This window comes from Odontesthes bonariensis, chromosome 23, assembly GCF_027942865.1.
Source record: "Odontesthes bonariensis isolate fOdoBon6 chromosome 23, fOdoBon6.hap1, whole genome shotgun sequence".
Lineage (NCBI taxonomy): Eukaryota > Metazoa > Chordata > Actinopteri > Atheriniformes > Atherinopsidae > Odontesthes > Odontesthes bonariensis.
Window position 1 is genome coordinate 1,706,320 of NC_134528.1, and position 26,413 is coordinate 1,732,732.

At 41.0% G+C, this 26,413-nt stretch overlaps 2 protein-coding genes across 3 annotated transcripts; both read left to right on the top strand.

Annotated features, from left to right (window-relative positions):
* The first annotated feature begins 469 nt into the window (after window positions 1-469).
* On the top strand, window positions 470-6,560 carry pde6gb (phosphodiesterase 6G, cGMP-specific, rod, gamma, paralog b). 2 transcript variants are annotated; one of them, XM_075457289.1, is made up of 4 exons: window positions 470-538; window positions 3,264-3,455; window positions 4,925-4,965; window positions 5,076-6,560. In XM_075457289.1, the coding sequence occupies exons 2-4, from the start codon at window positions 3,310-3,312 to the stop codon at window positions 5,150-5,152; spliced, it is 264 nt and encodes an 87-aa protein (XP_075313404.1). In that variant the 5' UTR covers window positions 470-538; window positions 3,264-3,309; the 3' UTR covers window positions 5,153-6,560. The 2 variants fall into 2 exon arrangements, with proteins under 2 accessions (XP_075313404.1, XP_075313405.1); XM_075457290.1 differs by having other exon boundaries at window positions 523-576.
* Window positions 6,561-7,358: 798 nt separating this feature from the next.
* Window positions 7,359-26,122, top strand: LOC142373443 (uncharacterized). Its single transcript, XM_075456696.1, has 3 exons — window positions 7,359-7,660; window positions 19,124-19,325; window positions 24,328-26,122. The coding sequence occupies exons 1-3, from the start codon at window positions 7,616-7,618 to the stop codon at window positions 25,848-25,850; spliced, it is 1,770 nt and encodes a 589-aa protein (XP_075312811.1). The 5' UTR covers window positions 7,359-7,615; the 3' UTR covers window positions 25,851-26,122.
* Window positions 26,123-26,413: the final 291 nt, after the last annotated feature.

Below are 26,413 nucleotides of genomic sequence, written 5' to 3' on the forward strand. Positions count from 1 at the left end.
TGTTTTAATACAATACATCTGGAATATCTTGTTAAATGAAAAAGTCTTGAAAACAAATTGTTTTGAGTCACATATCACATGAAACAAGCTTTTTTTTTTACATTTGAAGAGGTTTTTAAGCTAATTTCAAGATCACTTTTATCTCAAAAGTCCTAAATATCACATCTTATTTCAAGAAATCTTGACAAGCCGATTTTCACTAGTTCCATTGGCAGATTTTTTTGCTTATTTCAAGCAAAAACGTCTTTTATTTGTTGTTTTTCTTACCTATTTTTGGAGGGGCATTTTTTCCAGTGCTCACATCAGATTGGAATGAGAGTAAAACACAAACTAAGTACTCGGTTTGGCAGGTTTGGACCAAAGCTGAACCCAAACATGTTCAGAGTCGGGAGGCGGCGCCTTCCTAATCCCCCTCAGGGCTCAGCGTATAAAAGGGTCCGTAAGCCCCGGCTGAGCCCCACAGCAAGCCTAGCATAGAAGCCCAGTCGTCTGCTGGAAAGAGCATCCGGTCGTCTGGCTGTTGGTCAGCAAGCAGCCGGTGAGTAGACCCGCATCACACACCCGGCTGGGCACCAGGTACCGTTACTGTTTCTGCAGTTTCAGTTTCAGTTTATTTATTCAACCCCTTAGCGCCTGGATTTATATAGCTGTATGTAAAAACATGTTTTGTGTGTGTTTTAGCCTTTAACCTTGTAGCATCCACAGCTGCAGATATGCAACTGCCAATAAACCAAAAGTATTGGTTTATTCCCACCCATTTTTACATAAAATGTAATGTAAAAAAATATTACACATGAATGTAAATAATGTATGTAAATTTAAAAAAATCAAATAATGTAATGTAAATAAAAATGTAATGTAAATAAATAATGTAAATAAATAATGTAAATAAATAAAAAGCTTGTTGCATATCTGCAACTGTGGGTGCTACAAGGTTAAAGGCTAAAACACACACAAAATTTATAAAGCTGTATGTAAAAACATGTTTTGTGTGTGTTTTAGATGGTAAATAATGCTGAGATTAATTTCACTTTTGCACCAAAAATAAATAGAAATTTTGGTCTGTTGCTTATTTGCAACACCAGGCATAATGTTCAATAATAAGATTACAACAACACAGTAATATAACAGTGAAAAAACAATGTTTTTATTTTACATATTTATTTATATAAAGGTTCCTGGGTCCGTAGTGAATCTGGACTTACCGGCATTGGGGGAATAAAGATGCTCTCTCAGCTGGTTGATTGAGTCAAACGGTTTGTAGCATATATGCAACAATAGGCGTTAAGGGGTTAAAACTGGGGCAATACATATTAATGAACATATACATGTAAATATGCAAGATTATAGCTAAGTTCCATCTTTAGTCCCTTCGGCAGATTGATGTCAACAACATGGGAGAGTAAAATAATATAAAAAACAACAATAACAACAATTAGAATAGTTGTTACTGTTGTGTGAAAAGAGGGAATAATTACAGAGAGAAAATACAAGAAAAGCAAGAACAATGAAGAGTTCAGTGGATTATGAAACACATACATGTTTATGGAGGATTGTGGCCGAGCTTTAAGATGTTGGGTAAGCAGAATATTTTACACAGATCATGCAGGCTGGATAGAGATCAGAGATTTTAAATGGGACGGTTTCATGTAACGCTGCCACAGCGGGATATTTTCAAAGAGAAGGCTGTGCAGGTCTTCTTCGTTGGTGCTTTATTTGGCTGTAAGTTCATCACTCAGCTTGGTTTCTGAAGGATTTAAGCTGGAAATAAACTTTTTCTTTCTTAGTTTCTTTAAAAAAATGTTTCCCTCTACAAAACAATTTCAAATGTTTTCTCTGCAAACAGCTTCAGTGTCGACAGAGTGAAGCAGGTTTATCTGTGCAGCACAATCCAACAACAAGGTGCTTTACAGAGACATTAAAACAGTAGAAACAAAAAGCACGATTTAAAACTTTAAACAAAAAAAGAAAGAACTGAGGACAATAGATAAAATCAGGAGTTAAAATGTGATTAGGTTTTGAAACTCCAGCTTCAGATTGGGAGTGTTCCAGCTGATCTGAGGCTTTCTGGGAGTTTGTTCCAGACAGTTTTTAAAAAGACGATAGAAAGTTGGAGCTAAAAAAGGGAAAAGCATCTAAAAGCTTGGACGCTCAGCTTCCTGAGCTGCAAAGGACTATATTTATAGGGACTTGTTTTAATACAAAACATCTGGAAAATCTTGTTAAATGAACAAATTGTTTTGAGTCACATATCACATGAAACAAGCTTTTTTTTTTTTTACATTTGAAGAGGTTTTTAAGCTAATTTCAAGATCACTTTTATCTCAAAAGTCCTAAATATCACATCTTATTTCAAGAAATCTTGACAAGCCAATTTTCACTAGTTCCATTGGCAGATTTATTTGCTTATTTCAAGCAAAAACGTCTTTTATTTGTTGTTTTTTTACTAATTTTTGGAGGGGCATTTTTCTCCAGTGCACAGCTCCCTGTTGGTGTCAGGCTTCGGGGTTAAGACCTGCCGGGGAAGGTCGCTCATTATCACAGGGACACACTGATCATTTAGAGCCCCGCTGCCTCGCTCAGCACTTCTTGCTCTAACAGGATTACACCAGCGCAATCGGCTTGAAACCGAGAAGGTGAGGACTCATCAACTTGAGCCAGGGGGATTATGGGAAATTGGGTCATCTTTACAGGACGATCTGGAGCGCGGTCCATTCAATTAAATGGGGGGGGGGGGGGGTGTTCGTCATATGTGTAAGAGGATTCCAGGTGGCAAGGTCAGATGGAGGTGACAGCAGCAGAGCGTCTTTGGTAAAACTCTGGGGGCTCTTTCTTCCTGTCTGCACTGGGAAAAAATGAAAAAAAAGTAAGAAAAACAACAAATAAAAGAGTTTTTGCTTGAAATAAGCAAAAAAAATCTGCCAATGGAACTAGTGAAAATCGGCTTGTCAAGATTTCTTGAAATAAGATGTGATATTTAGGACTTTTGAGATAAAAGTGATCTTGAAATTAGCTTAAAAACCTCTTTAAATGTAAAAAAAAAAAGCTTGTTTCATGTGATATGTGACTCAAAACAATTTGTTCATTTAACAAGATATTCCAGATGTTTTGTATTAAAACCAGTCCCTATATCTGGCTGAAATGGTGCTTGTTAGGCAGTTGTGTCTTATATTAAGTGTAATGAGATACTCAATGAGACAAATCTACTTGGTAAGATTTAGATTTTTTCCAGTGTGTTTGAGTGTTTGTTCTCTTTTGTTCAGATTTCATCACGTGTGAGAGGTGTCTCTGAACTTCTAACAACTCAAAATGAACCTCGAGCCGCCCAAAGCTGAGATCAAGTCAGCCACCCGTGTCACCGGAGGCCCCGCCACCCCTCGCAAGGGCCCCCCCAAGTTTAAGCAGAGGCAGACCCGTCAGTTCAAGAGCAAGCCTCCAAAGAAGGGAATTCAGGGGTACGCCTACGATAAGCTACTTTTCCTTCTCCTCAGAGTTTTTAGAGTTTATGTAAAAGTAAATGTACTTTATTTCTACAGCCCTTTACAGACGATCCTTACGGTGTACCAAAGTGCTTTACAGGAGGTGATAAATAAAGAGAAGAAGAAGTAAAAACAAATAAAAACAATAAAAGAACAGTGAAAGCAATAAAATACAACAAAATAAATAAGATAAAATAAGATAAAAGTGTCATCATGCTACTGGGTATTAAAGCCATCCTAAATAAGCAGGTTTTTAGCCCAGATGTGAAGAGGCCCAGGTCAGAAACAAGACTCAGCTGGACGGGGGGCTTATTCCAGAGCCTGGGGGCAGCGTTGGGAAAAGGCTCGCTCACCCCAGGGTTTGTATTCTGACCTGGGCACTTCCAGCAGAAACTGATCTGCTGACCTCAGAGCTCTACCAGGACTGTTCAAAGCTCAGATAAATACGACGGGGCGAGGCCGTTAAGAGCTTTAAAAACCAACATTAAAAGTTTAAAATCAGTTCTATAAAGGACAGGAAGCCAATGGAGGGAGTTAAGAACAGGAGTGATAAAAAAATAAATAAATAAATTAAAAAAATTAAATTAAAATAAATTAAATTAAAATAAAAAATAAATGAAATAATAATAATAATAATTTAAAAAAAAAAATAAGTTAAATTTTTAAAATTTAAAAAAAGAACAGGAGTGATGTGCACACGTCTGTTGGTGTTGGTTAAAAGACGGGCAGCAGCGTTCTGCACCAGCTGAAGGCGGCTGAGAGAAGACTGGGAGACGCCCACATAAAGGGCATTAAAACAGTCTGACCTTCAACTTATCGGGGCATGCACTGGAGAAAATGCCCCTCCAAAAATAAGTAAAAAACAACAAATAAAAGACGTTTTTGCTTGAAATAAGCTAAATAAATCTGCCAATGGAACTAGTGAAAATCGGCTTGTCAAGATTTCTTGAAATAAAATGTGATATTTAGGACTTTTGAGATAAAAGTGATCTTGAAATTAGCTTAAAAACCTCTTCAAATTAAAAAAAAAAGCTTGTTTCATGTGAAATATGACTCAAAACAATTTGTTTTCAAGACTTTTTCATTTAACAAGATATTCAAGATGTATTGTATTAAAACAAGTCCCTATATCTGGCTGAAATGGTGCTTGTTAGGCAGTTGTGTCTGATATTAAGTGTAATGAGATACTCAATGAGACAAATATACTTGGTAAGATTTAGATTTTTTCCAGTGTGAGGGCTTTCTCAAGGTCATGACGACTTAAAGACATTTGAACTTTGGCCAGGAGACGCAGCTGGAAAAAACTAGTCCCGATGACATTGTTCATTTGTTTGTCCGACCTCAGATCAAAGGTCAAAGGTCACTCCCAGATTTCTGGCGGTTGAACTGAGCTTTGAAGAGTTTATAACACGATGAGGTGTGTGATCTGTGATTTTTCTTTGCAGCTTTGGTGATGACATCCCCGGCATGGAGGGCTTGGGCACAGGTGAGTTTCTGCTGCTTTCAGATATTCAGATATCCGTCTGTGTGGCTCCCAGGAGCCCGAACAGGCTCCCAGGAGCCCGAACAGGCTCCCATCTCCGCCTTCTGTTGCAGACATCACCGTCATCTGCCCCTGGGAGGCCTTCAACCACCTGGAGCTGCACGAGCTGGCCCAGTACGGCATCATCTGAGCCCTGCTGGGACGACGGGCCGCTCACTGCGAACCGTCCGCCTCCGGCTGCAGCTCAGAGCGGGAAACGGAACCGCCCGAGACACAAAGTCTCACCGACAAACTGTAACAAACACAAAAAATGGAAAAAGAGAAAAAAAAGCAAGAAAAAAATCTCTTCTCTCTCTCTCTCTCTCACTCCGGACTCTTCTTCTTCTGACTGCAGCTCACACACAACCTCCGCTCATCTTTAGGATCCGTCCGTCCTCACGTGGTAGATCCGCTCCGTTATTCCCAGGAAAACACACCCGCTCTCTTCTCTTTCGCTCTCCTCCTTTTCTTCTCCTTTTCTCTCACTTCTCACGGACAAAAAACCAGAAACTTAGGCAAGCGAGGCAGCCTCACAGTGAGTTTAAGAGACGAACCCGTGAGGTGGGGGGGCTCCCATCTCACGCATAAAAATCCTGAACCTGAGTTCTGTAGAGAGCAGATTGTTGAGCGTAACCTTTCAGCGGGACAAACATCAATCAAAAACCCTCTGTTTGCACCTTTAACTGAGGAAAACATCCCATTCGCTGACATTTTAACCCCTTAACGCCTGAATTTATAAAGCTGTATGTAAAAAAATGTTTTGTGTGTGTTTTAGATGGTAAATAATGCTGAGATTATTCATTTCACTTTTGCACAAAAAATAAATAGAAATTTTGGTATGTGGCAAATTTGCAACAACAGGCATAATGGTCAATAATAAGTTAACAACAACCTGAAATAAGTCCGTCACTTTGCGGTCCCACTAGAAACAAGTGCTTGTCAAAGGTTCCTAGGTCCGTAGTGAATCTGGACTAAGCGGCATTGGGGGAATAAAGATGCTATCTCAGCTGGTTGATGGAGTCAAACGGTTTGTAGCATATATGAAAATAGGCGTTAAGGGGTTAAGATGTCTGCTGGTAGTTGATCGCATGAAGTTTTGAAGTTTAGCCGAGGCGAGTCTTCGTTTTCACAGCACAGACTGAGAGTTAAAGCACTTTAAATTCAGCTCAGACGATTATAAATGATCCAGGAAACCTGAATGTCTTCATCCCAGCAGCCAGCGGTGCGTTTGTGGATCGTGTTGACAGTCGCTTCCTTCTTCTTTGTGTGTAATATCGGTGTATTTGTGTTGTGTATTCCTTTCTTCCACACGACACTGTCGTGTTTATTTGGTGTTTTTGAGGCTCGTTGTTGTAGAGCTCCTTTTTTCTCATGCAGAGTTGTACATTTGACATTTTCCCACCTTTTCCATCATCTCCAGCTTCTCTGTATCGTCACCCCATCGAGCCTGACAGTCACTCAGTTGCTCTGTAGTATAGATGGCAGAGGATGTTTACAGGAATGTACCAGTCTGATGAGATGTATGATGGAGCAATGTCCTCTCTACAGGACGATGGAAAAAAATAAAGCATAAAAAGTGTAAAATAATTCATTCCTGAGGTGTGCAGCTTAAATATTTACATTCACAAGAAAACACTTTTAATTTAAGTACATCTGATGGGTTTTTTCATATGCCACATGCCATTTTTTGCATAATATATAATAATAAGAATTCTCAAATTCTCAAATCACAAAGAAAGAAGAAAGAAAGTCTCAGGATTCATCTGTTGCGAGGTAAGATGTCGTGTTTAAAGAAGAAGAATTAAAGATCTTTACTCTTATTGTATTTCTTATCAAAACTAAATTTAAAAGAGAAGGAGACGGGATAAATAAGTATCACATATTCAGCAGAGATAAAAATCAAAGCTGTGTGAATGAGTCAACATTCCCCTAAAAATCTGCTTTCAAAGTAATAACAGTCACAAATATATAAATATATATATAAATATACAGAAGTGAGTAAAATACTGAGATAGGAACTACTTAGTTTGAGTCAACATATGTATATTAAATATATATATTTTATATATTCGTGACATTTGTGTGTATACATATATATATATATATGTATACACACGATATACACTCATATATATATATGCTACACTCATTATAAACTACACACTACACTACACAAACTACACACTCCTCATATATATATATATATATATATATATATATATATATATATATATTATATATATATATATATATATATATATATTATATAATGAATTTATATATATAAAAATAGGGGCCTAGGAACCAATTTGTTTGGTGCGCTGTGTTGAAGGGGGGACCAAAATAAAGCTAGGACTGACTAGCATTAAGCTAACTGCTATGTTTTGAGCCTTCAGCAGAGTTTTTGCCGTCTCTACGGAACAGTTTCTGCTTCTGGTTAAACATTTAGTGTTTTTAGAGAACTTTTAAAGCCAAACTGTGACTGATGGAGGATAAAAGGAGCCGAAGAAGAAGCGAAGGAGCGTGAAGAAGAAGCGGAACCGAAGCTGAAAAAGAAAACAAGGAGAAACGTTGCTGTGGCCTTTCCCGGCTAGAAATCACTGATGAGGGACAGATGTTTCCAGGGAGACAACGAAGCTGTCTGTTCTCTGCTGGACAGGTAATTTAACTTTAATTTAATTTAACTAATCATGAGCAGAGTTACCGACACAGGAAAGCTTTTTCTGACTGTTAGCAGGAAGTTACCACAGGAAAGCTTTTTCTGACTGTTAGCAGGAAGTTACCACAGGAAAGCTTTTTCTGACTGTTTGCTGGGTTGGAAGTTAACACAGGAAAGCTTTTTCTGACTGTTAGCAGGGTTGGAAGTTAACACAGGAAAGCTTTTTCTGACTGTTAGCAGGAAGTTACCACAGGAAAGCTTTTTCTGTTTGTTAGCAGGGTTGGAAGTTAGCACAGGAAAGCTTTTTCTGTCTCTTAGCAGGGTTGGAAGTTAGCACAGGAAAGCTTTTTCTGTCTCTTAGCAGGGTTGGAAGTTAGCACAGGAAAGCTTTTTCTGTCTCTTAGCAGGGTTGGAAGTTAGCACAGGAAAGCTTTTTCTGTCTCTTAGCAGGGTTGGAAGTTACCACAGGAAAGCTTTTTCTGACTGTTAGCAGGAAGTTAACACAGGAAAGCTTTTTCTGACTGTTAGCTGGGTTGGAAGTTAACACAGGAAAGCTTTTTCTGACTGTTAGCAGGGTTGGAAGTTAACACAGGAAAGCTTTTTCTGACTGTTAGCAGGGTTGGAAGTTAACACAGGAAAGCTTTTTCTGATTGTTAGCTGGGTTGGAAGTTAACACAGGAAAGCTTTTTCTGTCTGTTAGCAGGGTTGGAAGTTAACACAGGAAAGCTTTTTCTGACTGTTAGCAGGGTTGGAAGTTAGCACAGGAAAGCTTTTTCTGACTGTTAGCTGGGTTGGAAGTTAACACAGGAAAGCTTTTTCTGACTGTTAGCAGGAAGTTAGCACAGGAAAGCTTTTTCTGTCTGTTAGCTGGGTTGGAAGTTACCACAGGAAAGCTTTTTCTGACTGTTAGCAGGAAGTTAACACAGGAAAACTTTTTCTGACTGTTAGCTGGGTTGGAAGTTACCACAGGAAAGCTTTTTCTGACTGTTAGCAGGGTTGGAAGTTAACACAGGAAAGCTTTTTCTGACTGTTAGCAGGGTTGGAAGTTAACACAGGAAAGCTTTTTCTGACTGTTAGCAGGGTTGGAAGTTATCACAGGAAAGCTTTTTCTGACTGTTAGCAGGAAGTTAACACAGGAAAGCTTTTTCTGACTGTTAGCAGGAAGTTAACACAGGAAAGCTTTTTCTGACTGTTAGCTGGGTTGGAAGTTACCACAGGAAAGCTTTTTCTGACTGTTAGCAGGGTTGGAAGTTACCACAGGAAAGCTTTTTCTGACTGTTAGCAGGAAGTTAACACAGGAAAGCTTTTTGTGACTGTTAGCAGGAAGTTAACACAGGAAAGCTTTTTCTGACTGTTAGCAGTAAGTTACCACAGGAAAGCTTTTTCTGACTGTTAGCAGGGTTGGAAGTTAACACAGGAAAGCTTTTTCTGACTGTTAGCAGGAAGTTAACACAGGAAAGCTTTTTCTGACTGTTAGCAGGGTTGGAAGTTACCACAGGAAAGCTTTTTCTGACTGTTAGCAGGGTTGGAAGTTAGCACAGGAAAGCTTTTTCTGACTGTTAGCAGGGTTGGAAGTTAACACAGGAAAGCTTTTTCTGTCTGTTAGCAGGAAGTTACCACAGGAAAGCTTTTTCTGTCTGTTAGCAGGGTTGGAAGTTAACACAGGAAAGCTTTTTCTGACTGTTAGCAGGGTTGGAAGTTACCACAGGAAAGCTTTTTCTGACTGTTAGCAGGAAGTTAACACAGGAAAGCTTTTTCTGACTGTTAGCAGGAAGTTAACACAGGAAAGCTTTTTCTGACTGTTAGCAGGAAGTTACCACAGGAAAGCTTTTTCTGACTGTTAGCTGGGTTGGAAGTTAACACAGGAAAGCTTTTTCTGTCTGTTAGCAGGAAGTTACCACAGGAAAGCTTTTTCTGTCTGTTAGCAGGGTTGGAAGTTAACACAGGAAAGCTTTTTCTGTCTGTTAGCAGGGTTGGAAGTTAACACAGGAAAGCTTTTTCTGACTGTTAGCAGGAAGTTAACACAGGAAAGCTTTTTCTGACTGTTAGCAGGGTTGGAAGTTACCACAGGAAAGCTTTTTCTGACTGTTAGCAGGAAGTTAACACAGGAAAGCTTTTTCTGACTGTTAGCAGGAAGTTACCACAGGAAAGCTTTTTCTGACTGTTAGCAGGAAGTTACCACAGGAAAGCTTTTTCTGACTGTTAGCAGGAAGTTACCACAGGAAAGCTTTTTCTGACTGTTAGCAGGGTTGGAAGTTACCACAGGAAAGCTTTTTCTGACTGTTAGCAGGAAGTTACCACAGGAAAGCTTTTTCTGACTGTTAGCAGGGTTGGAAGTTACCACAGGAAAGCTTTTTCTGTCTGTTAGCAGGGTTGGAAGTTACCACAGGAAAGCTTTTTCTGACTGTTAGCAGGGTTGGAAGTTAACACAGGAAAGCTTTTTCTGACTGTTAGCAGGGTTGGAAGTTACCACAGGAAAGCTTTTTCTGACTGTTAGCAGGGTTGGAAGTTAACACAGGAAAGCTTTTTCTGACTGTTAGCAGGGTTGGAAGTTAACACAGGAAAGCTTTTTCTGTCTGTTAGCAGGAAGTTACCACAGGAAAGCTTTTTCTGTCTGTTAGCAGGGTTGGAAGTTACCACAGGAAAGCTTTTTCTGACTGTTAGCTGGGTTGGAAATTACCACAGGAAAGATTTTTCTGACTGTTAGCAGGGTTGGAAGTTACCACAGGAAAGCTTTTTCTGACTGTTAGCAGGGTTGGAAGTTAACACAGGAAAGCTTTTTCTGACTGTTAGCAGGGTTGGAAGTTACCACAGGAAAGCTTTTTCTGTCTGTTTGCAGGGTTGGAAGTTAACACAGGAAAGCTTTTTCTGACTGTTAGCTGGGTTGGAAATTACCACAGGAAAGATTTTTCTGACTGTTAGCAGGGTTGGAAGTTAACACAGGAAAGCTTTTTCTGACTGTTAGCAAGGTTGGAAGTTAACACAGGAAAGCTTTTTCTGACTGTTAGCAGGAAGTTACCACAGGAAAGCTTTTTCTGTCTGTTAGCAGGGTTGGACGTTAACACAGGAAAGCTTTTTCTGACTGTTAGCAGGGTTGGAAGTTAACACAGGAAAGCTTTTTCTGACTGTTAGCAGGAAGTTACCACAGGAAAGCTTTTTCTGACTGTTAGCTGGGTTGGAAGTTAACACAGGAAATATTTTTCTGTCTGTGAACAGGGTTGGAAGTTAACACAGGAAAGCTTTTTCTGACTGTTAGCAGGAAGTTAACACAGGAAAGCTTTTTCTGACTGTTAGCAGGGTTGGAAGTTAACACAGGAAAGCTTTTTCTGACTCTTAGCAGGAAGTTACCACAGGAAAGCTTTTTCTGACTGTTAGCAGGGTTGGAAGTTAACACAGGAAAGCTTTTTCTGACTGTTAGCAGGGTTGGAAGTTAACACAGGAAAGCTTTTTCTGACTGTTAGCTGGGTTGGAAATTACCACAGGAAAGATTTTTCTGACTGTTAGCAGGGTTGGAAGTTAACACAGGAAAGCTTTTTCTGACTGTTAGCAGGAAGTTACCACAGGAAAGCTTTTTCTGTCTGTTAGCTGGGTTGGAAGTTACCACAGGAAAGCTTTTTCTGTCTGTTAGCAGGAAGTTACCACAGGAAAGCTTTTTCTGACTGTTAGCTGGGTTGGAAGTTAACACAGGAAAGCTTTTTCTGACTGTTAGCAGGGTTGGAAGTTAACACAGGAAAGCTTTTTCTGACTGTTAGCAGGGTTGGAAGTTAACACAGGAAAGCTTTTTCTGACTGTTAGCAGGGTTGGAAGTTACCACAGGAAAGCTTTTTCTGTCTGTTTGCAGGGTTGGAAGTTAACACAGGAAAGCTTTTTCTGACTGTTAGCTGGGTTGGAAATTACCACAGGAAAGATTTTTCTGACTGTTAGCAGGGTTGGAAGTTAACACAGGAAAGCTTTTTCTGACTGTTAGCAAGGTTGGAAGTTAACACAGGAAAGCTTTTTCTGACTGTTAGCAGGAAGTTACCACAGGAAAGCTTTTTCTGTCTGTTAGCAGGGTTGGACGTTAACACAGGAAAGCTTTTTCTGACTGTTAGCAGGGTTGGAAGTTAACACAGGAAAGCTTTTTCTGACTGTTAGCAGGAAGTTACCACAGGAAAGCTTTTTCTGACTGTTAGCTGGGTTGGAAGTTAACACAGGAAATATTTTTCTGTCTGTGAACAGGGTTGGAAGTTAACACAGGAAAGCTTTTTCTGACTGTTAGCAGGAAGTTAACACAGGAAAGCTTTTTCTGACTGTTAGCAGGGTTGGAAGTTAACACAGGAAAGCTTTTTCTGACTCTTAGCAGGAAGTTACCACAGGAAAGCTTTTTCTGACTGTTAGCAGGGTTGGAAGTTAACACAGGAAAGCTTTTTCTGACTGACTGTTAGCAGGGTTGGAAGTTAACACAGGAAAGCTTTTTCTGACTGTTAGCTGGGTTGGAAATTACCACAGGAAAGATTTTTCTGACTGTTAGCAGGGTTGGAAGTTAACACAGGAAAGCTTTTTCTGACTGTTAGCAGGAAGTTACCACAGGAAAGCTTTTTCTGTCTGTTAGCTGGGTTGGAAGTTACCACAGGAAAGCTTTTTCTGTCTGTTAGCAGGAAGTTACCACAGGAAAGCTTTTTCTGACTGTTAGCTGGGTTGGAAGTTAACACAGGAAAGCTTTTTCTGACTGTTAGCAGGGTTGGAAGTTAACACAGGAAAGCTTTTTCTGACTGTTAGCAGGAAGTTACCACAGGAAAGCTTTTTCTGACTGTTAGCAGGGTTGGAAGTTAACACAGGAAAGCTTTTTCTGTCTGTTAGCAGGGTTGGAAGTTACCACAGGAAAGCTTTTTCTGACTGTTAGCAGGGTTGGAAGTTACCACAGGAAAGCTTTTTCTGTCTGTTAGCAGGGTTGGAAGTTACCACAGGAAAGCTTTTTCTGACTGTTAGCAGGAAGTTAACACAGGAAAGCTTTTTCTGACTGTTAGCAGGAAGTTACCACAGGAAAGCTTTTTCTGACTGTTAGCTGGGTTGGAAGTTAACACAGGAAAGCTTTTTCTGTCTGTTAGCAGGAAGTTACCACAGGAAAGCTTTTTCTGTCTGTTAGCAGGGTTGGAAGTTAACACAGGAAAGCTTTTTCTGACTGTTAGCAGGGTTGGAAGTTACCACAGGAAAGCTTTTTCTGACTGTTAGCAGGAAGTTAACACAGGAAAGCTTTTTCTGACTGTTAGCAGGGTTGGAAGTTAACACAGGAAAGCTTTTTCTGACTGTTAGCAGGAAGTTACCACAGGAAAGCTTTTTCTGACTGTTAGCAGGAAGTTACCACAGGAAAGCTTTTTCTGACTGTTAGCAGGAAGTTACCACAGGAAAGCTTTTTCTGACTGTTAGCAGGAAGTTACCACAGGAAAGCTTTTTCTGACTGTTAGCAGGAAGTTACCACAGGAAAGCTTTTTCTGTCTGTTAGCAGGGTTGGAAGTTAACACAGGAAAGCTTTTTCTGACTGTTAGCAGGAAGTTACCACAGGAAAGCTTTTTCTGTCTGTTAGCAGGGTTGGAAGTTAACACAGGAAAGCTTTTTCTGACTGTTAGCAGGGTTGGAAGTTAACACAGGAAAGCTTTTTCTGACTGTTAGCAGGGTTGGAAGTTAACACAGGAAAGCTTTTTCTGACTGTTAGCAGGAAGTTACCACAGGAAAGCTTTTTCTGTCTGTTAGCAGGGTTGGAAGTTACCACAGGAAAGCTTTTTCTGTCTGTTAGCAGGGTTGGAAGTTAACACAGGAAAGCTTTTTCTGACTGTTAGCAGGGTTGGAAGTTAACACAGGAAAGCTTTTTCTGACTGTTAGCAGGAAGTTACCACAGGAAAGCTTTTTCTGTCTGTTAGCAGGGTTGGAAGTTACCACAGGAAAGCTTTTTCTGTCTGTTAGCAGGGTTGGAAGTTACCACAGGAAAGCTTTTTCTGACTGTTAGCAGGGTTGGAAGTTAACACAGGAAAGCTTTTTCTGACTGTTAGCAGGGTTGGAAGTTAACACAGGAAATCTTTTTCTGTCTGTGAACAGGGTTGGAAGTTAACACAGGAAAGAGTTTTCTGACTGTTAGCAGGGTTGGAAGTTAACACAGGAAAGCTTTTTCTGACTGTGAACAGGGTTGGAAGTTAACACAGGAAAGAGTTTTCTGACTGTTAGCAGGGTTGGAAGTTAACACAGGAAAGCTTTTTCTGACTGTTAGCAGGGTTGGAAGTTAACACAGGAAAGCTTTTTCTGACTGTTAGCAGGGTTGGAAGTTACCACAGGAAAGCTTTTTCTGACTGTTAGCAGGAAGTTAGCACAGGAAAGCTTTTTCTGTCTGTTAGCAGGGTTGGAAGTTACCACAGGAAAGCTTTTTCTGACTGTTAGCGGGTTTGGAAGTTAGCACAGGAAAGCTTTTTCTGACTGTTAGCAGGGTTGGAAGTTACCACAGGAAAGCTTTTTCTGTCTGTTAGCAGGGTTGGAAGTTAGCACAGGAAAGCTTTTTCTGACTGTTAGCAGGGTTGGAAGTTACCACAGGAAAGCTTTTTCTGACTGTTAGCAGGAAGTTAGCACAGGAAAGCTTTTTCTGACTGTTAGCAGGAAGTTAACACAGGAAAGCTTTTTCTGACTGTTAGCAGGAAGTTAACACAGGAAAGCTTTTTCTGACTGTTAGCAGGGTTGGAAGTTAACACAGGAAAGCTTTTTCTGACTGTTAGCACGAAGTTAGTACAGGAAAGCTTTTTCTGACTGTTAGCAGGGTTGGAAGTTAGCACAGGAAAGCTTTTTCTGACTGTTAGCTGGGTTGGAAGTTAACACAGGAAAGCTTTTTCTGACTGTTAGCAGGAAGTTAGCACAGGAAAGCTTTTTCTGTCTGTTAGCAGGGTTGGAAGTTACCACAGGAAAGCTTTTTCTGTCTGTTAGCAGGGTTGGAAGTTAGCACAGGAAAGCTTTTTCTGTCTGTTAGCAGGGTTGGAAGTTAACACAGGAAAGCTTTTTCTGACTGTTAGCAGGAAGTTACCACAGGAAAGCTTTTTCTGTCTGTTAGCAGGGTTGGAAGTTAACACAGGAAAGCTTTTTCTGACTGTTAGCAGGGTTGGAAGTTAACACAGGAAAGCTTTTTTCTGACTGTTAGCAGGAAGTTACCACAGGAAAGCTTTTTCTGTCTGTTAGCAGGGTTGGAAGTTACCACAGGAAAGCTTTTTCTGTCTGTTAGCAGGGTTGGAAGTTAACACAGGAAAGCTTTTTCTGACTGTTAGCAGGGTTGGAAGTTAACACAGGAAAGCTTTTTCTGACTGTTAGCAGGAAGTTACCACAGGAAAGCTTTTTCTGTCTGTTAGCAGGGTTGGAAGTTACCACAGGAAAGCTTTTTCTGTCTGTTAGCAGGGTTGGAAGTTAGCACAGGAAAGCTTTTTCTGACTGTTAGCAGGGTTGGAAGTTAACACAGGAAAGCTTTTTCTGACTGTTAGCTGGGTTGGAAGTTAACACAGGAAATCTTTTTCTGACTGTTAGCTGGGTTGGAAGTTAACACAGGAAATCTTTTTCTGTCTGTGAACAGGGTTGGAAGTTAACACAGGAAAGAGTTTTCTGACTGTTAGCAGGGTTGGAAGTTAACACAGGAAAGCTTTTTCTGACTGTGAACAGGGTTGGAAGTTAACACAGGAAAGAGTTTTCTGACTGTTAGCAGGGTTGGAAGTTAACACAGGAAAGCTTTTTCTGACTGTTAGCAGGGTTGGAAGTTAACACAGGAAAGCTTTTTCTGACTGTTAGCAGGGTTGGAAGTTAACACAGGAAAGCTTTTTCTGACTGTTAGCAGGGTTGGAAGTTACCACAGGAAAGCTTTTTCTGACTGTTAGCAGGAAGTTAGCACAGGAAAGCTTTTTCTGTCTGTTAGCAGGGTTGGAAGTTACCACAGGAAAGCTTTTTCTGACTGTTAGCGGGTTTGGAAGTTAGCACAGGAAAGCTTTTTCTGACTGTTAGCAGGGTTGGAAGTTACCACAGGAAAGCTTTTTCTGTCTGTTAGCAGGGTTGGAAGTTAGCACAGGAAAGCTTTTTCTGACTGTTAGCAGGGTTGGAAGTTACCACAGGAAAGCTTTTTCTGACTGTTAGCAGGAAGTTAGCACAGGAAAGCTTTTTCTGACTGTTAGCAGGAAGTTAACACAGGAAAGCTTTTTCTGACTGTTAGCAGGAAGTTAACACAGGAAAGCTTTTTCTGACTGTTAGCAGGGTTGGAAGTTAACACAGGAAAGCTTTTTCTGACTGTTAGCACGAAGTTAGTACAGGAAAGCTTTTTCTGACTGTTAGCAGGGTTGGAAGTTAGCACAGGAAAGCTTTTTCTGTCTGTTAGCAGGGTTGGAAGTTAACACAGGAAAGCTTTTTTTGTCTGTTAGCAGCGTTGGAAGTTACCACAGGAAAGCTTTTTCTGACTGTTAGCTGGGTTGGAAGTTACCACAGGAAAGCTTTTTCTGTCTGTTAGCAGGGTTGGAAGTTACCACAGGAAAGCTTTTTCTGACTGTTAGCTGGGTTGGAAGTTACCACAGGAAAGCTTTTTCTGACTGTTAGCAGGAAGTTAGCACAGGAAAGCTTTTTCTGACTGTTAGCAGGAAGTTACCACAGGAAAGCTTTTTCTGACTGTTAGCAGGAAGTTACCACAGGAAAGCTTTTTCTGACTGTTAGCAGGGTTGGAAGTTAACACAGGAAAGCTTTTTCTGACTGTTAGCAGGGTTGGAAGTTAACACAGGAAAGCTTTTTCTGTCTGTTAGCTGGGTTGGAAGTTAACACAGGAAAGCTTTTTCTGACTGTTAGCAGGGTTGGAAGTTAGCACAGGAAAGCTTTTTCTGACTGTTAGCTGGGTTGGAAGTTAGCACAGGAAAGCTTTTTCTGACTGTTAGCTGGGTTGGAAGTTAACACAGGAAAGCTTTTTCTGACTGTTAGCAGGGTTGGAAGTTAACACAGGAAAGCTTTTTCTGTCTGTTAGCTGGGTTGGAAGTTAACACAGGAAAGCTTTTTCTGTCTGTTAGCTGGGTTGGAAGTTAACACAGGAAAGCTTTTTCTGACTGTTAGCAGGGTTGGAAGTTAGCACAGGAAACGACGCTAAAATTGGCTCCAATTTACAGCTTTAAATTCGGGAAATAAAGTGATAAAAGGCCATTTCACAGCCTTTGTTTTTTGGACGCAGATCAAACTCTGGTGAGTTTTGATTAAGAATAGAATAGTCTTTATTGTCATTATATACACAGTTCATACATATGAGAAACCGATGCCACTCCTGCTGGTGCAAATATGCAAAAAATACAAAATACAAAATATATTTAAAAAAAAATACAAATCTTCACCAAAAAAATAGAAAAAAAATTAATTAGATAAAATACAATCAAATTTTTATATATAGCCTATATATATATATAAATATATATATATATATATATATGTATGTATGTATGTACAATAATTGTAACAGTAAGATTTGTTTGAGAGCCACAATTAAAACATTGGGATTGGGGTAATAAATAGACGATAGTATTGTTATTGCACATAAGAGCGATTTCAGTTAATGCACATGTTAATGTAGGTGGTATTATTAACATTAAGACAGCGTTATTGGACAGTTTGTGTTTAGTGAGGCATTTGTGATTAATTGTGGTTATAGCTCTTTGAAAGAAGCCATCTCTGAGTCTGTTTGTCCGTGACTTTTGTGACCTGTCGCGCCGCCCAGAGGGCAACAGCTCGAGCAGGTGGTGCCTGGGGTGGAATGGATCCTTGATTGTGTTTTTGGCTCAGAGCTGGCTTTACATCCAGACTTGGCAGAGGCAGCCAGTGATCTTCTGGGCTGTGTTGGTGACTCTCTGCAGTGCTCTCTTGCCTTCGAACCACCCTGTGATGCAGGACGCCAGCATGCTGTTTATGGTGGCTCTGTGGACCAGTGGTTCCCAAACTTTTTGTGCCCAAGGCACACCAAAAGACAAGTAAAAAATCTCAAGGCACACTTATTGTGCAAAATAGCCCTTATTACACGTGTTATCATTCATATCTGTAAATGTGCATCATTATTTACTAATGCCAAATAAAATGTGACAAAACCAACTATATTACCCATGAAATATTTATTGACGAAATATTTCAAAAATAATTTGAAACTTTATCAAATTAGGCTTCATCAAAGCATCAAAGCAGGAACATTCATTTAAACCAGACGGGTCAGAAAATTAAAAACGAGGCAAAGGAAACTCAGCACAGAGAACTGTCCATGGTCCTAAACTACAAATTATCAATGCAACATTTCAGCAATCAGCATGGAAACGTGCTATTGTAAATATTTAGCCTACTTACAAATTAGTGAGATACATATGCCAGCGCGCAGATTTCTTTAATCATGGTGCCACTGAGCAGAGGGCCACTAGCAAGTCCTGTTCAACAGAGAGCCGTGCCCTCCTGTTGTTCTTCATGTTTAACCAGAGTTAGTTAGAACGCCAACTCACACAGGCAGGTAGCGGGGAAAGGAAGAAGCTGCTCAATCGCATGGTGGGAGATGCTTAGGTACTACGATGCAGAAGCATTTGCTAACTAGCTGTTAAGTTAGCATTAGCTAACTAGCAGTTAAGTTAGCATTAGTTAACTAGCAGTTAAGTTAGCATTAGCTATCTAGGAGTTAAGTTAGAATTAACTAACTAGGAGTTAAGTTGGCATTAGCTCACTCAAAGCTAAGTTAGAATTAACTAACCAGGAGTTAAGTTAGCATTAGCTCACTCAAAGTTAAGTTAGAATTAACTAACCAGGAGTTAAGTTAGCATTAGCTCACTCGAAGTTAAGTTAGAATTAACTAACTAGGAGTTAAGTTAGCATTAGCTAACTAGGAGTTAAGTTAGAATTAGTTAACTAGGAGTTAAGGTAGCATTTGCTAACTAGCAGTTAAATTAGAATTAGCTAACTTCTCCCGACAGGACTCACTCGGGCTGAGGATTGTTGACATCCCCGGTCCAACTGAAGCCATAAGACGGTAACTTTCATGATACGGTCAGCTGACAGTTTTTTCTCTTTTCTTTCGGTGGTGGGTAGTCTCTGCTCTGGTGGTTGGTGGTTTGCTTCGCACCAGAAAGCGCTCCATTTTCCCTCTTTCTCTGAGGATTTCTTTTGTTTTTATGTATAGAGTTTGCCTTTGTATTATGAAAAGAGTGCATACAAAGTACTGCCATAGTAAATTAAAACATAATTATTTTTGTGTAGTTGTATATTGCAGTAATAACGTATGGTGTCACAAAATCCTACGGCACAACGTTTGGGAACCAGCAGCCTCTCCTCCAGGTTGTTCTTCCTGAGGAGTCGTATGAAGAATAAAATGAAATTAAGCATGAAATGCCTGGAAATTATTATGCGATATCCACTTTAAATGTTCTCAGTTGTTTTAATGATTAACTGACTGAATGGTTGCCTTTTGTGTGTTTACAGGTTGTGACTGCTGCTCTGGTTAAAACATCAGAAGGTACAGAGGAACAAACAAGGATTGTGAGGAGGAGAATCTCAGGTGCAGCAGGGATGCCTGGAAGGAGGAGCCTCCACCCAGAGGACCCCAGAGGACCCAGTGTGGTGCCCCCCGTACCTGCAGCATCCACATCAGAACTGGAGCAGACACAAGACAGCAGAGATCTCAGTAAGTGGCTCACTTTGAGGAAATGTTCCTGCTGGTTGTGTAAGAACCCGAGAGAAGCCTAAAGTCTTAATGAAGAACATTCCAGAGAAACGGAACGATGAGTTTTATGGTGATAACATTCATGATCTATATGAAATACATTTTGAGAAAAGGAAATTAGTTCTCAGTTAATTTATTTTCAGTCTGTTGCTCATTTGTTAACCTGATAAATCGTCCTTCATCATCTTCCTGGAAAGGAAGCGACAGACTTTCAGAGCAAAAGTTTAAAATAATTCACAAATCAATGGTTTCATGTTGGGAGGAACACATCTGCCTCCGAACTGGAGTCAGAATATGTGTGTGTTTGGACCTCTGCGGCCCTTCATGTAACTTCTGCCTGTTGTGGTGCAGCTTGTGGAGTAAATTAGATTAATCACACATGGAAACATGAGTTCTAAATATTGTAAACTTAATTTTATTTTTTGCTTGTTTGAAATGGGCCTCCAACTTTCCTTTTAACATTTTGACTAATACTCTGTGAGCGATGAGGGTAAATGTGTGAGTGTGGTTTGGTGACATCTGTAAACAGAACAACAATAACAAATCAGCATCAGTAATAATTAACCTGCTATACAGCGACATTTATAGTAAAGTAAAGTTACGTACTACAAATCACCGATCGGGTCAGAATGGGACCATTAAACAACGCAGTGGCCTGATGCAATCGGCGGGTCACGTGACCAAGCTAACCAGAGACAACCCGTCTGCTATCGGTAGGATCAATTTGACACGCGAGCATCAACATAATCGCTACGGCCTCAATGAACGACAGCTGTGTAGCCACACAAACGGTGAATGAGAGAAATAAATGTATATTTAACCGAGTTACATGTCGAGCCGTCCATGTTTATCCACACCATTTAGCGTGAAAGACACGCTAAATGGTAACTAACAAGCAAAATGAGCATATCATCCTGATAATATCAACGGCTCACATCGCATGAGAAATATAAACAGTATCCGATCATCGATAACTTCCGTCATCACCGACGCACACTGCTGTACAAAGTAGGGCTGAACCATATATCGTTATTAGGGATGCTCCGATCACAGGAATCCTAAATCTGCCGACACCGATCACAAAATCGATGGGCGGATAATAAAAATGCTCAATGTTGTGTATTTACAATCTAGCCTTGTGCACCACTTAAAGTGTTAAAAAAACATATTTGTACTAAAATAAATAATAAATACAATAAAGACATTTATGTACCACCGTCAGCTTTTTATTTATGTAAACATTACATGCCCTTTCAAGAGCAATAGATACATAAAAAAACAACAACTAAACCTTAACTGAGGGAATAAGCAACCAAAATGTTTTCGGTTGCTCATTCTTACTTGCTTATTCCCTCATAACGATATATAAGAATAAGCACAGTTTTTAAATAACCTTAACATTTTTAAAAAACCTTGGCACAAACCAACAACTAGACCTTACCTATGAGGGAATAAGCAAGTAAGAATAAGCAACTGAAATGTGTTACATACGTCCGAAGGCTCCTGCTGAAGCGTCGGCTGCGTGTGAATTCTCGGCAGTGCAGTACGAGGTTGTGTCGCTGGGAGTTCGGGTCGATGAAATGCGCTGTTAAACTAAACATCGACATGTGACATGCACTGGAACTCCAAATATCAGTAAAACTGATTGATGTGACATTGTCTCTCAAAAGTGTGTATAATGTCTCGTACAGCTGAGGGAGACATACATCCGTTAGGTATTTACGTCCGGGGGGGGGCATCGCGTGAAAAGAAACTTTTTTTTTTTTTTAAATATGCGATCGGCTTTTCTGATCGGCACTTCGAGAGCCCACCAATCAACCTGTTTAGGGTCCATATCGGCCGATCGATCGGAGCACCCCTAATCATTATCGTATCAATATCTAGATATGAACATTCAAGATATTAATATCGCAAATTCAACGATATCAACGATATAGATTCTCCCCGCATGTGCAGCTCAGGCAGTCGCCAACATCATTTTGCCCGTGTACACCGTCACAAAAGAGGGCTTTCAGAAAATGGTTTGGACACTGGACAAACGTTACAAAATATATATAAATATATATTTATCTTTTTTTCAAAAATATTTTTATTGAATTTTCCATATCAACAGCAATGTGAGGGCACATCCAGCATAAAGAGTAGAAGTAATAATAAATAAATAAAATAAAAACAAATACCTTGGGTATACAGACAGGGCAAGGGCAATTTTATTTATAGAGCACAATTCATACACAGGGCAATTCAAAGTGCTTCACAGCTACATAAAATCACAAGAAGGCAATAAAATCATGAAAAAGAAATAAAAAATAAAATAAAGAAATTAAAAACCCATTAAAATAATCATTAAGTAATTAAAAAGTGAAGAGTGCAGATAAAATACTTTCAGGTGTCATATGCACAGCTAAACAGAACTGTTTTCAGCCTGGATTTAAACATTGTCAGAGCTGAGGCCTGTCTCACATCTTCTGGAAGAAGTTCCAGATTTTAGGAGCATAAAACTGAAACGCAGCCTCACCTTGTTTAGTCCTGACTCTGGGCACCAGCAGGAGACCCCTCCCCGAGGCAGGAGACCCCTCCCCGAGGCAGGAGACCCCTCCCCGGGGCTGGAGACCCCTCCCCGGGGCAGGAGACCCCTCCCCGAGGCAGGAGACCCCTCCCCGGGGCAGGAGACCCCTCCCCGGGGCAGGAGACCCCTCCCTGAGGTTCTCAGAGCCCGAGTAAAATGAAACAAACCCCTCGGGTGCGCAGGTGGTAAAATAAAATAACCAACACAAACCCCTTGGGTATATAGAAAGTAAACTAAAATAATACAAAACAAACACTTTGGGTATATAGAAAGTAAAATGAAATAAAACAGCTTGGGTATATAGAAAGTAAAATGAAATAAAACAGCTTGGGTACCGTATTTTCCGCACTATAAGGCGCACTTAAAAGCCTATAATTTTCTCAAAAGACAAAAGTGCGCCTTATAACCCGGAGCGCTTTATATTTGGATTTATTCTTGTTGGCTTACGGACCCCGAAGCGATTTTGTGTGGTACACGGCGCTCTGTCAAAATGTTTTAGTAAGACTTTGGTAAACTACAAAGCCGCACCGCAGCCTTACGGCTACAGTAGTCATGAGCGTAGCGGAGTAATATATATATTGTGATTCAACATAATAATAACAAAATTGAACAGTGGGTTATTGAACAGAGAGCAGCGGGTAGAAGCGTCTCTACAGTCTCTATTCGACTGAAGGCAACAGCGTTAGCACGGGACATGAGTATCAGTGTCAACAGGGCGTTCAAAGTTAAAGGGATAATCCGGAGTAAAATGCACTTTAGGTCAATTTACGGGATGTTGGGAGTACATACGTTGAGTTGACATCAAAATCATTTAATTCTGATGTGTTTTGAGAATTTTGATTTGACCGTTTTCAGCCAAAAGTCGTTAGCCTGGAGGAGAGTGGGGCATATCGTATCGCCGCTACAAAACGCTATTTTATACCTCTTCTACAGCTCCAAACAACATAACACTTACGTGGTAGTGAGTAGAGGGTCCCTAAAGCCAAACCAAAGTGTCCCGAGGTCTTCATGTGGTCGGATAGAGAGTCCAGAATGAATTTAATCAAGCCAGTACCTTTCCAGAAATGTTGCTGCTGCAGCTGCCATCTTCAGCGTAAAGTCCGTATAGTAGAGAGCCGAGTGTGGAGTAACACGCTCTGGAAATTCACAATTTCGTTGCCGTTTTTTTTTTACAAACATAGTCCAGTATTTCTTTCGATATGGAGATATCTGGCATGAATATCGAGATATCCGACATGAATATCGAGATGTCTGGCATGAATATCGAGATGTCCGACATGAATATCGAGATGTCTGGCATGAATATCGAGATATCCGGCATGAATATCGAGATGTCTGGCATGAATATCGAGATATCCGGCATGAATATCGAGATGTCCGGCATGAATATCGAGATGTCTGGCATGAATATCGAGATATCCGGCATGAATATCGAGATGTCTGGCATGAATATCGAGATGTCTGGCATGAATATCGAGATATCCGACATGAATATCGAGATGTCTGGCATGAATATCGAGATGTCTGGCATGAATATCGAGATATCTGGCATGAATATTGAAATATCTGGCATGAATATTGAGATATCCGACATGAATATTGAGATATCTGGCATGAATATTGAGATATCCGACATGAATATTGAGATATCTGGCATGAATATTGAGATATCCGACATGAATATCGAGATGTCTGGCATGAATATCGAGATATCCGGCATGAATATTGAGATATCCGACATGAATATTGAGATGTCTGGCATGAATATCGAGATATCCGACATGAATATCGAGATATCTGGCATGAATATCGAGATGTCTGGCATGAATATCGAGATATCCGGCATGAATATCGAGATGTCTGGCATGAATATCGAGATATCCGGCATGAATATCGAGATGTCTGGCATGAATATCGAGATGTCTGGCATGAATATCGAGATGTCTGGCATGAATATCGAGATGTCCGGCATGAATATCGAGATGTCCGGCATGAATATCGAGATATCCGGCATGAATATCGAGATGTCTGGCATGAATATCGAGATGTCCGGCATGAATATCGAGATGTCCGGCATGAATATCGAGATGTCCGGCATGAATATCGAGATGTCCGGCATGAATATCGAGATGTCCGGCATGAATATCGAGATGTCCGGCATGAATATCGAGATGTCTGGCATGAATATTGAGATATCCGACATGAATATCGAGATATCCGGCATGAATATTGAGATATGAAATTTTGTCCATATCGTTCAGCCCTAGTACAAATATGAAGAGAACTCAACAAGTTAAAAACACAGAAAGTTTTATGCGCGTGGAGCGACCTGCCGTAACGTGTACTCCTTTCCGAAGGGAATTCACAACATTTGTGTTTTAATGTTTCCTGCAGGTGTTCGGCAGCTGCTGGTGAGTAAAGAAGAGGCTCCCCGGAGCTGCAGTTTGGCCCGGCAGGACCCAGAACCCGTCCACATAAAGGAGGAGGAGGAGCTGCTCTGGATCAGTCAGGAGGGAGAGCAGCTTCACGGGCAGGAAGAGACGGATATCAGCAGGTTCTCAGTCACTGCTGTCACTGTGAAGAGTGAAGAAGAAGAAGAAGAAGAAGAAGAAGAAGAACCTCAGTCCTCACTGCTTCTTCAGGTTAAAGCTGAAGACAGCAGAGAGACAGAACCTCCCACCAGCAGCTCAGCTGAACTGATGAAGACAGAAACCGATGGAGAGGACGGTGGAGGACCGGAACCAGCCGGGAACCCAGATCCACTAAATACCGATGAGAGGACGTCAGACTCCTCTGAGACGGAAGTCAGTGATGACGATTACTGGCAGAAATCCTCAGATTCTGGACCCGAAACCGAGGACTGTTTCAACAACTGGAAACGGGTGATGGCGTCCGAGTCGGGTGTGAACGGCGACGTGGGCACTGCCGAAATGTCCTTCAGCCGTCCCGACTCCGGGAAACATTTTGACCAGCTCTCTCTGGAGAAACACGAGAGCTTCCACGCGTTAGAGAATCAGTTTGGCTGCAGTGTTTGTGGGAAAATCTTTAATCATAAGAAAGGTCTTAAGAGGCACCTGAGACTCCACGCCAGAGAGAAATCCTTCTGCTGTTCCCACTGCGGCAAAAGATTTAAGCAGAATTCAGACCTCAAGAAGCACATGAGAATCCACACGGGAGAGAAACCGTTCGGCTGCGACGTCTGCGACAAAAGATTCAGCGAGCGGGGAAGTCTCTCGAGTCACAAGAGGGTCCACACGGGCGAGGAACCTTTCACCTGCGCCGAATGCGGGAAGAAGTTTAAGACAAACACAAATCTCAAGACGCACATCAGAGTCCACACGGGAGAGAAGCCGTTCAGCTGTGACCTTTGTGGGAAAAGTTTCAAGAGGAACGTGCACCTGAAGGCGCACCTGAGGGTCCACAGTGGGGAGAGGCCGTTCGGCTGCGACGTTTGCGGTAAACGCTTCAACGAGCGAGGGACTCTCTCCAGTCACATGAGGGTCCACACGGGAGAGAAGCCGTTTTGTTGCGATGTTTGCGGGAAAAGATTTACCGAGCGAGGGACTCTGTCGAAGCACATGAGGGTCCACACCGGAGAGAAGCCTTTCGCCTGCGCCGACTGCGGGAAGAAATTTATAACCAACATAAACCTTAAGACGCACATCAGAGTCCACACGGGAGAGAAGCCGTTTGGCTGCGATCTTTGTGGGAAAAGTTTCAGCAAGCGAGGAACCCTCACGAGTCACTTAAGGGTCCACACAGGAGAGAAGCCGTTTGGCTGCGAGATTTGTGGGAAAAGATTTCGCGCTCATGGACATCTTTCAAGACACCGGAAAGTTCACACCACAGAGAAGGTTTTGGCTCCTGATGAGGGTGGGAAAAGTTTAGCACAAACACAAATCTTAAGCCCCACATGAGTCGGCAAAGGAGACAAAAACCATTTGGCTGTGATGTTCAATTCATTGGCTGTGTTCGAAATAACATACTTCTCCTACTACTCCTACTAACTTTCTGAGTTAGTATGTGAGTTTGAGTAAGCGAGAAGTTCCCGGATGCATACTAGATTCTCCGAAATGTTGGGTATGCATCATGAGGTTACTACTCATACTCAAACTACCCAAGATGCAACGTAACGTGACGTCGCCGATCGTCATTTCCTGTCAAAACGGCAGTTTCAAGCTAGCTACAACGAGGGTAGGTTCACTTCCTGTTTTCAAAACAAAAGCACCAATTGTATGGTAATGGCTTTCCCTATGATAAAAGGCAACGGGTATTTTATTTTGTGAAAATAACAGGAAGTGCGTTAGCTCACTGCGGCTAGCTTTAGTAGCGCCGAATTCGTGGGAACAAAATGGTAAACAGCCGGTATTTTGTCAGGTTTTCAATACGTTGGGGATCTAAACGACTACTTTCTCTCCTGAAAATGTTTCAAATGTTGCTAAAGTTTACAGAGTTTAGAGCTTAAGAGAAATCAGCTTCA

Coding starts and splice junctions, on each gene's coding strand:
- pde6gb (XM_075457289.1), top strand. CDS start 3,310: ATGAACCTCGAGCCGCCCAAAGCTGAGATCAAGTCAGCCACCCGTGTC. Junction 3,456..4,924: donor CCAAAGAAGGGAATTCAGGG/GTACGCCTACGA, acceptor TTTTCTTTGCAG/CTTTGGTGATGACATCCCCG. Junction 4,966..5,075: donor CATGGAGGGCTTGGGCACAG/GTGAGTTTCTGC, acceptor CTTCTGTTGCAG/ACATCACCGTCATCTGCCCC.
- LOC142373443 (XM_075456696.1), top strand. CDS start 7,616: ATGTTTCCAGGGAGACAACGAAGCTGTCTGTTCTCTGCTGGACAG. Junction 7,661..19,123: donor GTCTGTTCTCTGCTGGACAG/GTAATTTAACTT, acceptor GTGTGTTTACAG/GTTGTGACTGCTGCTCTGGT. Junction 19,326..24,327: donor ACAAGACAGCAGAGATCTCA/GTAAGTGGCTCA, acceptor TGTTTCCTGCAG/GTGTTCGGCAGCTGCTGGTG.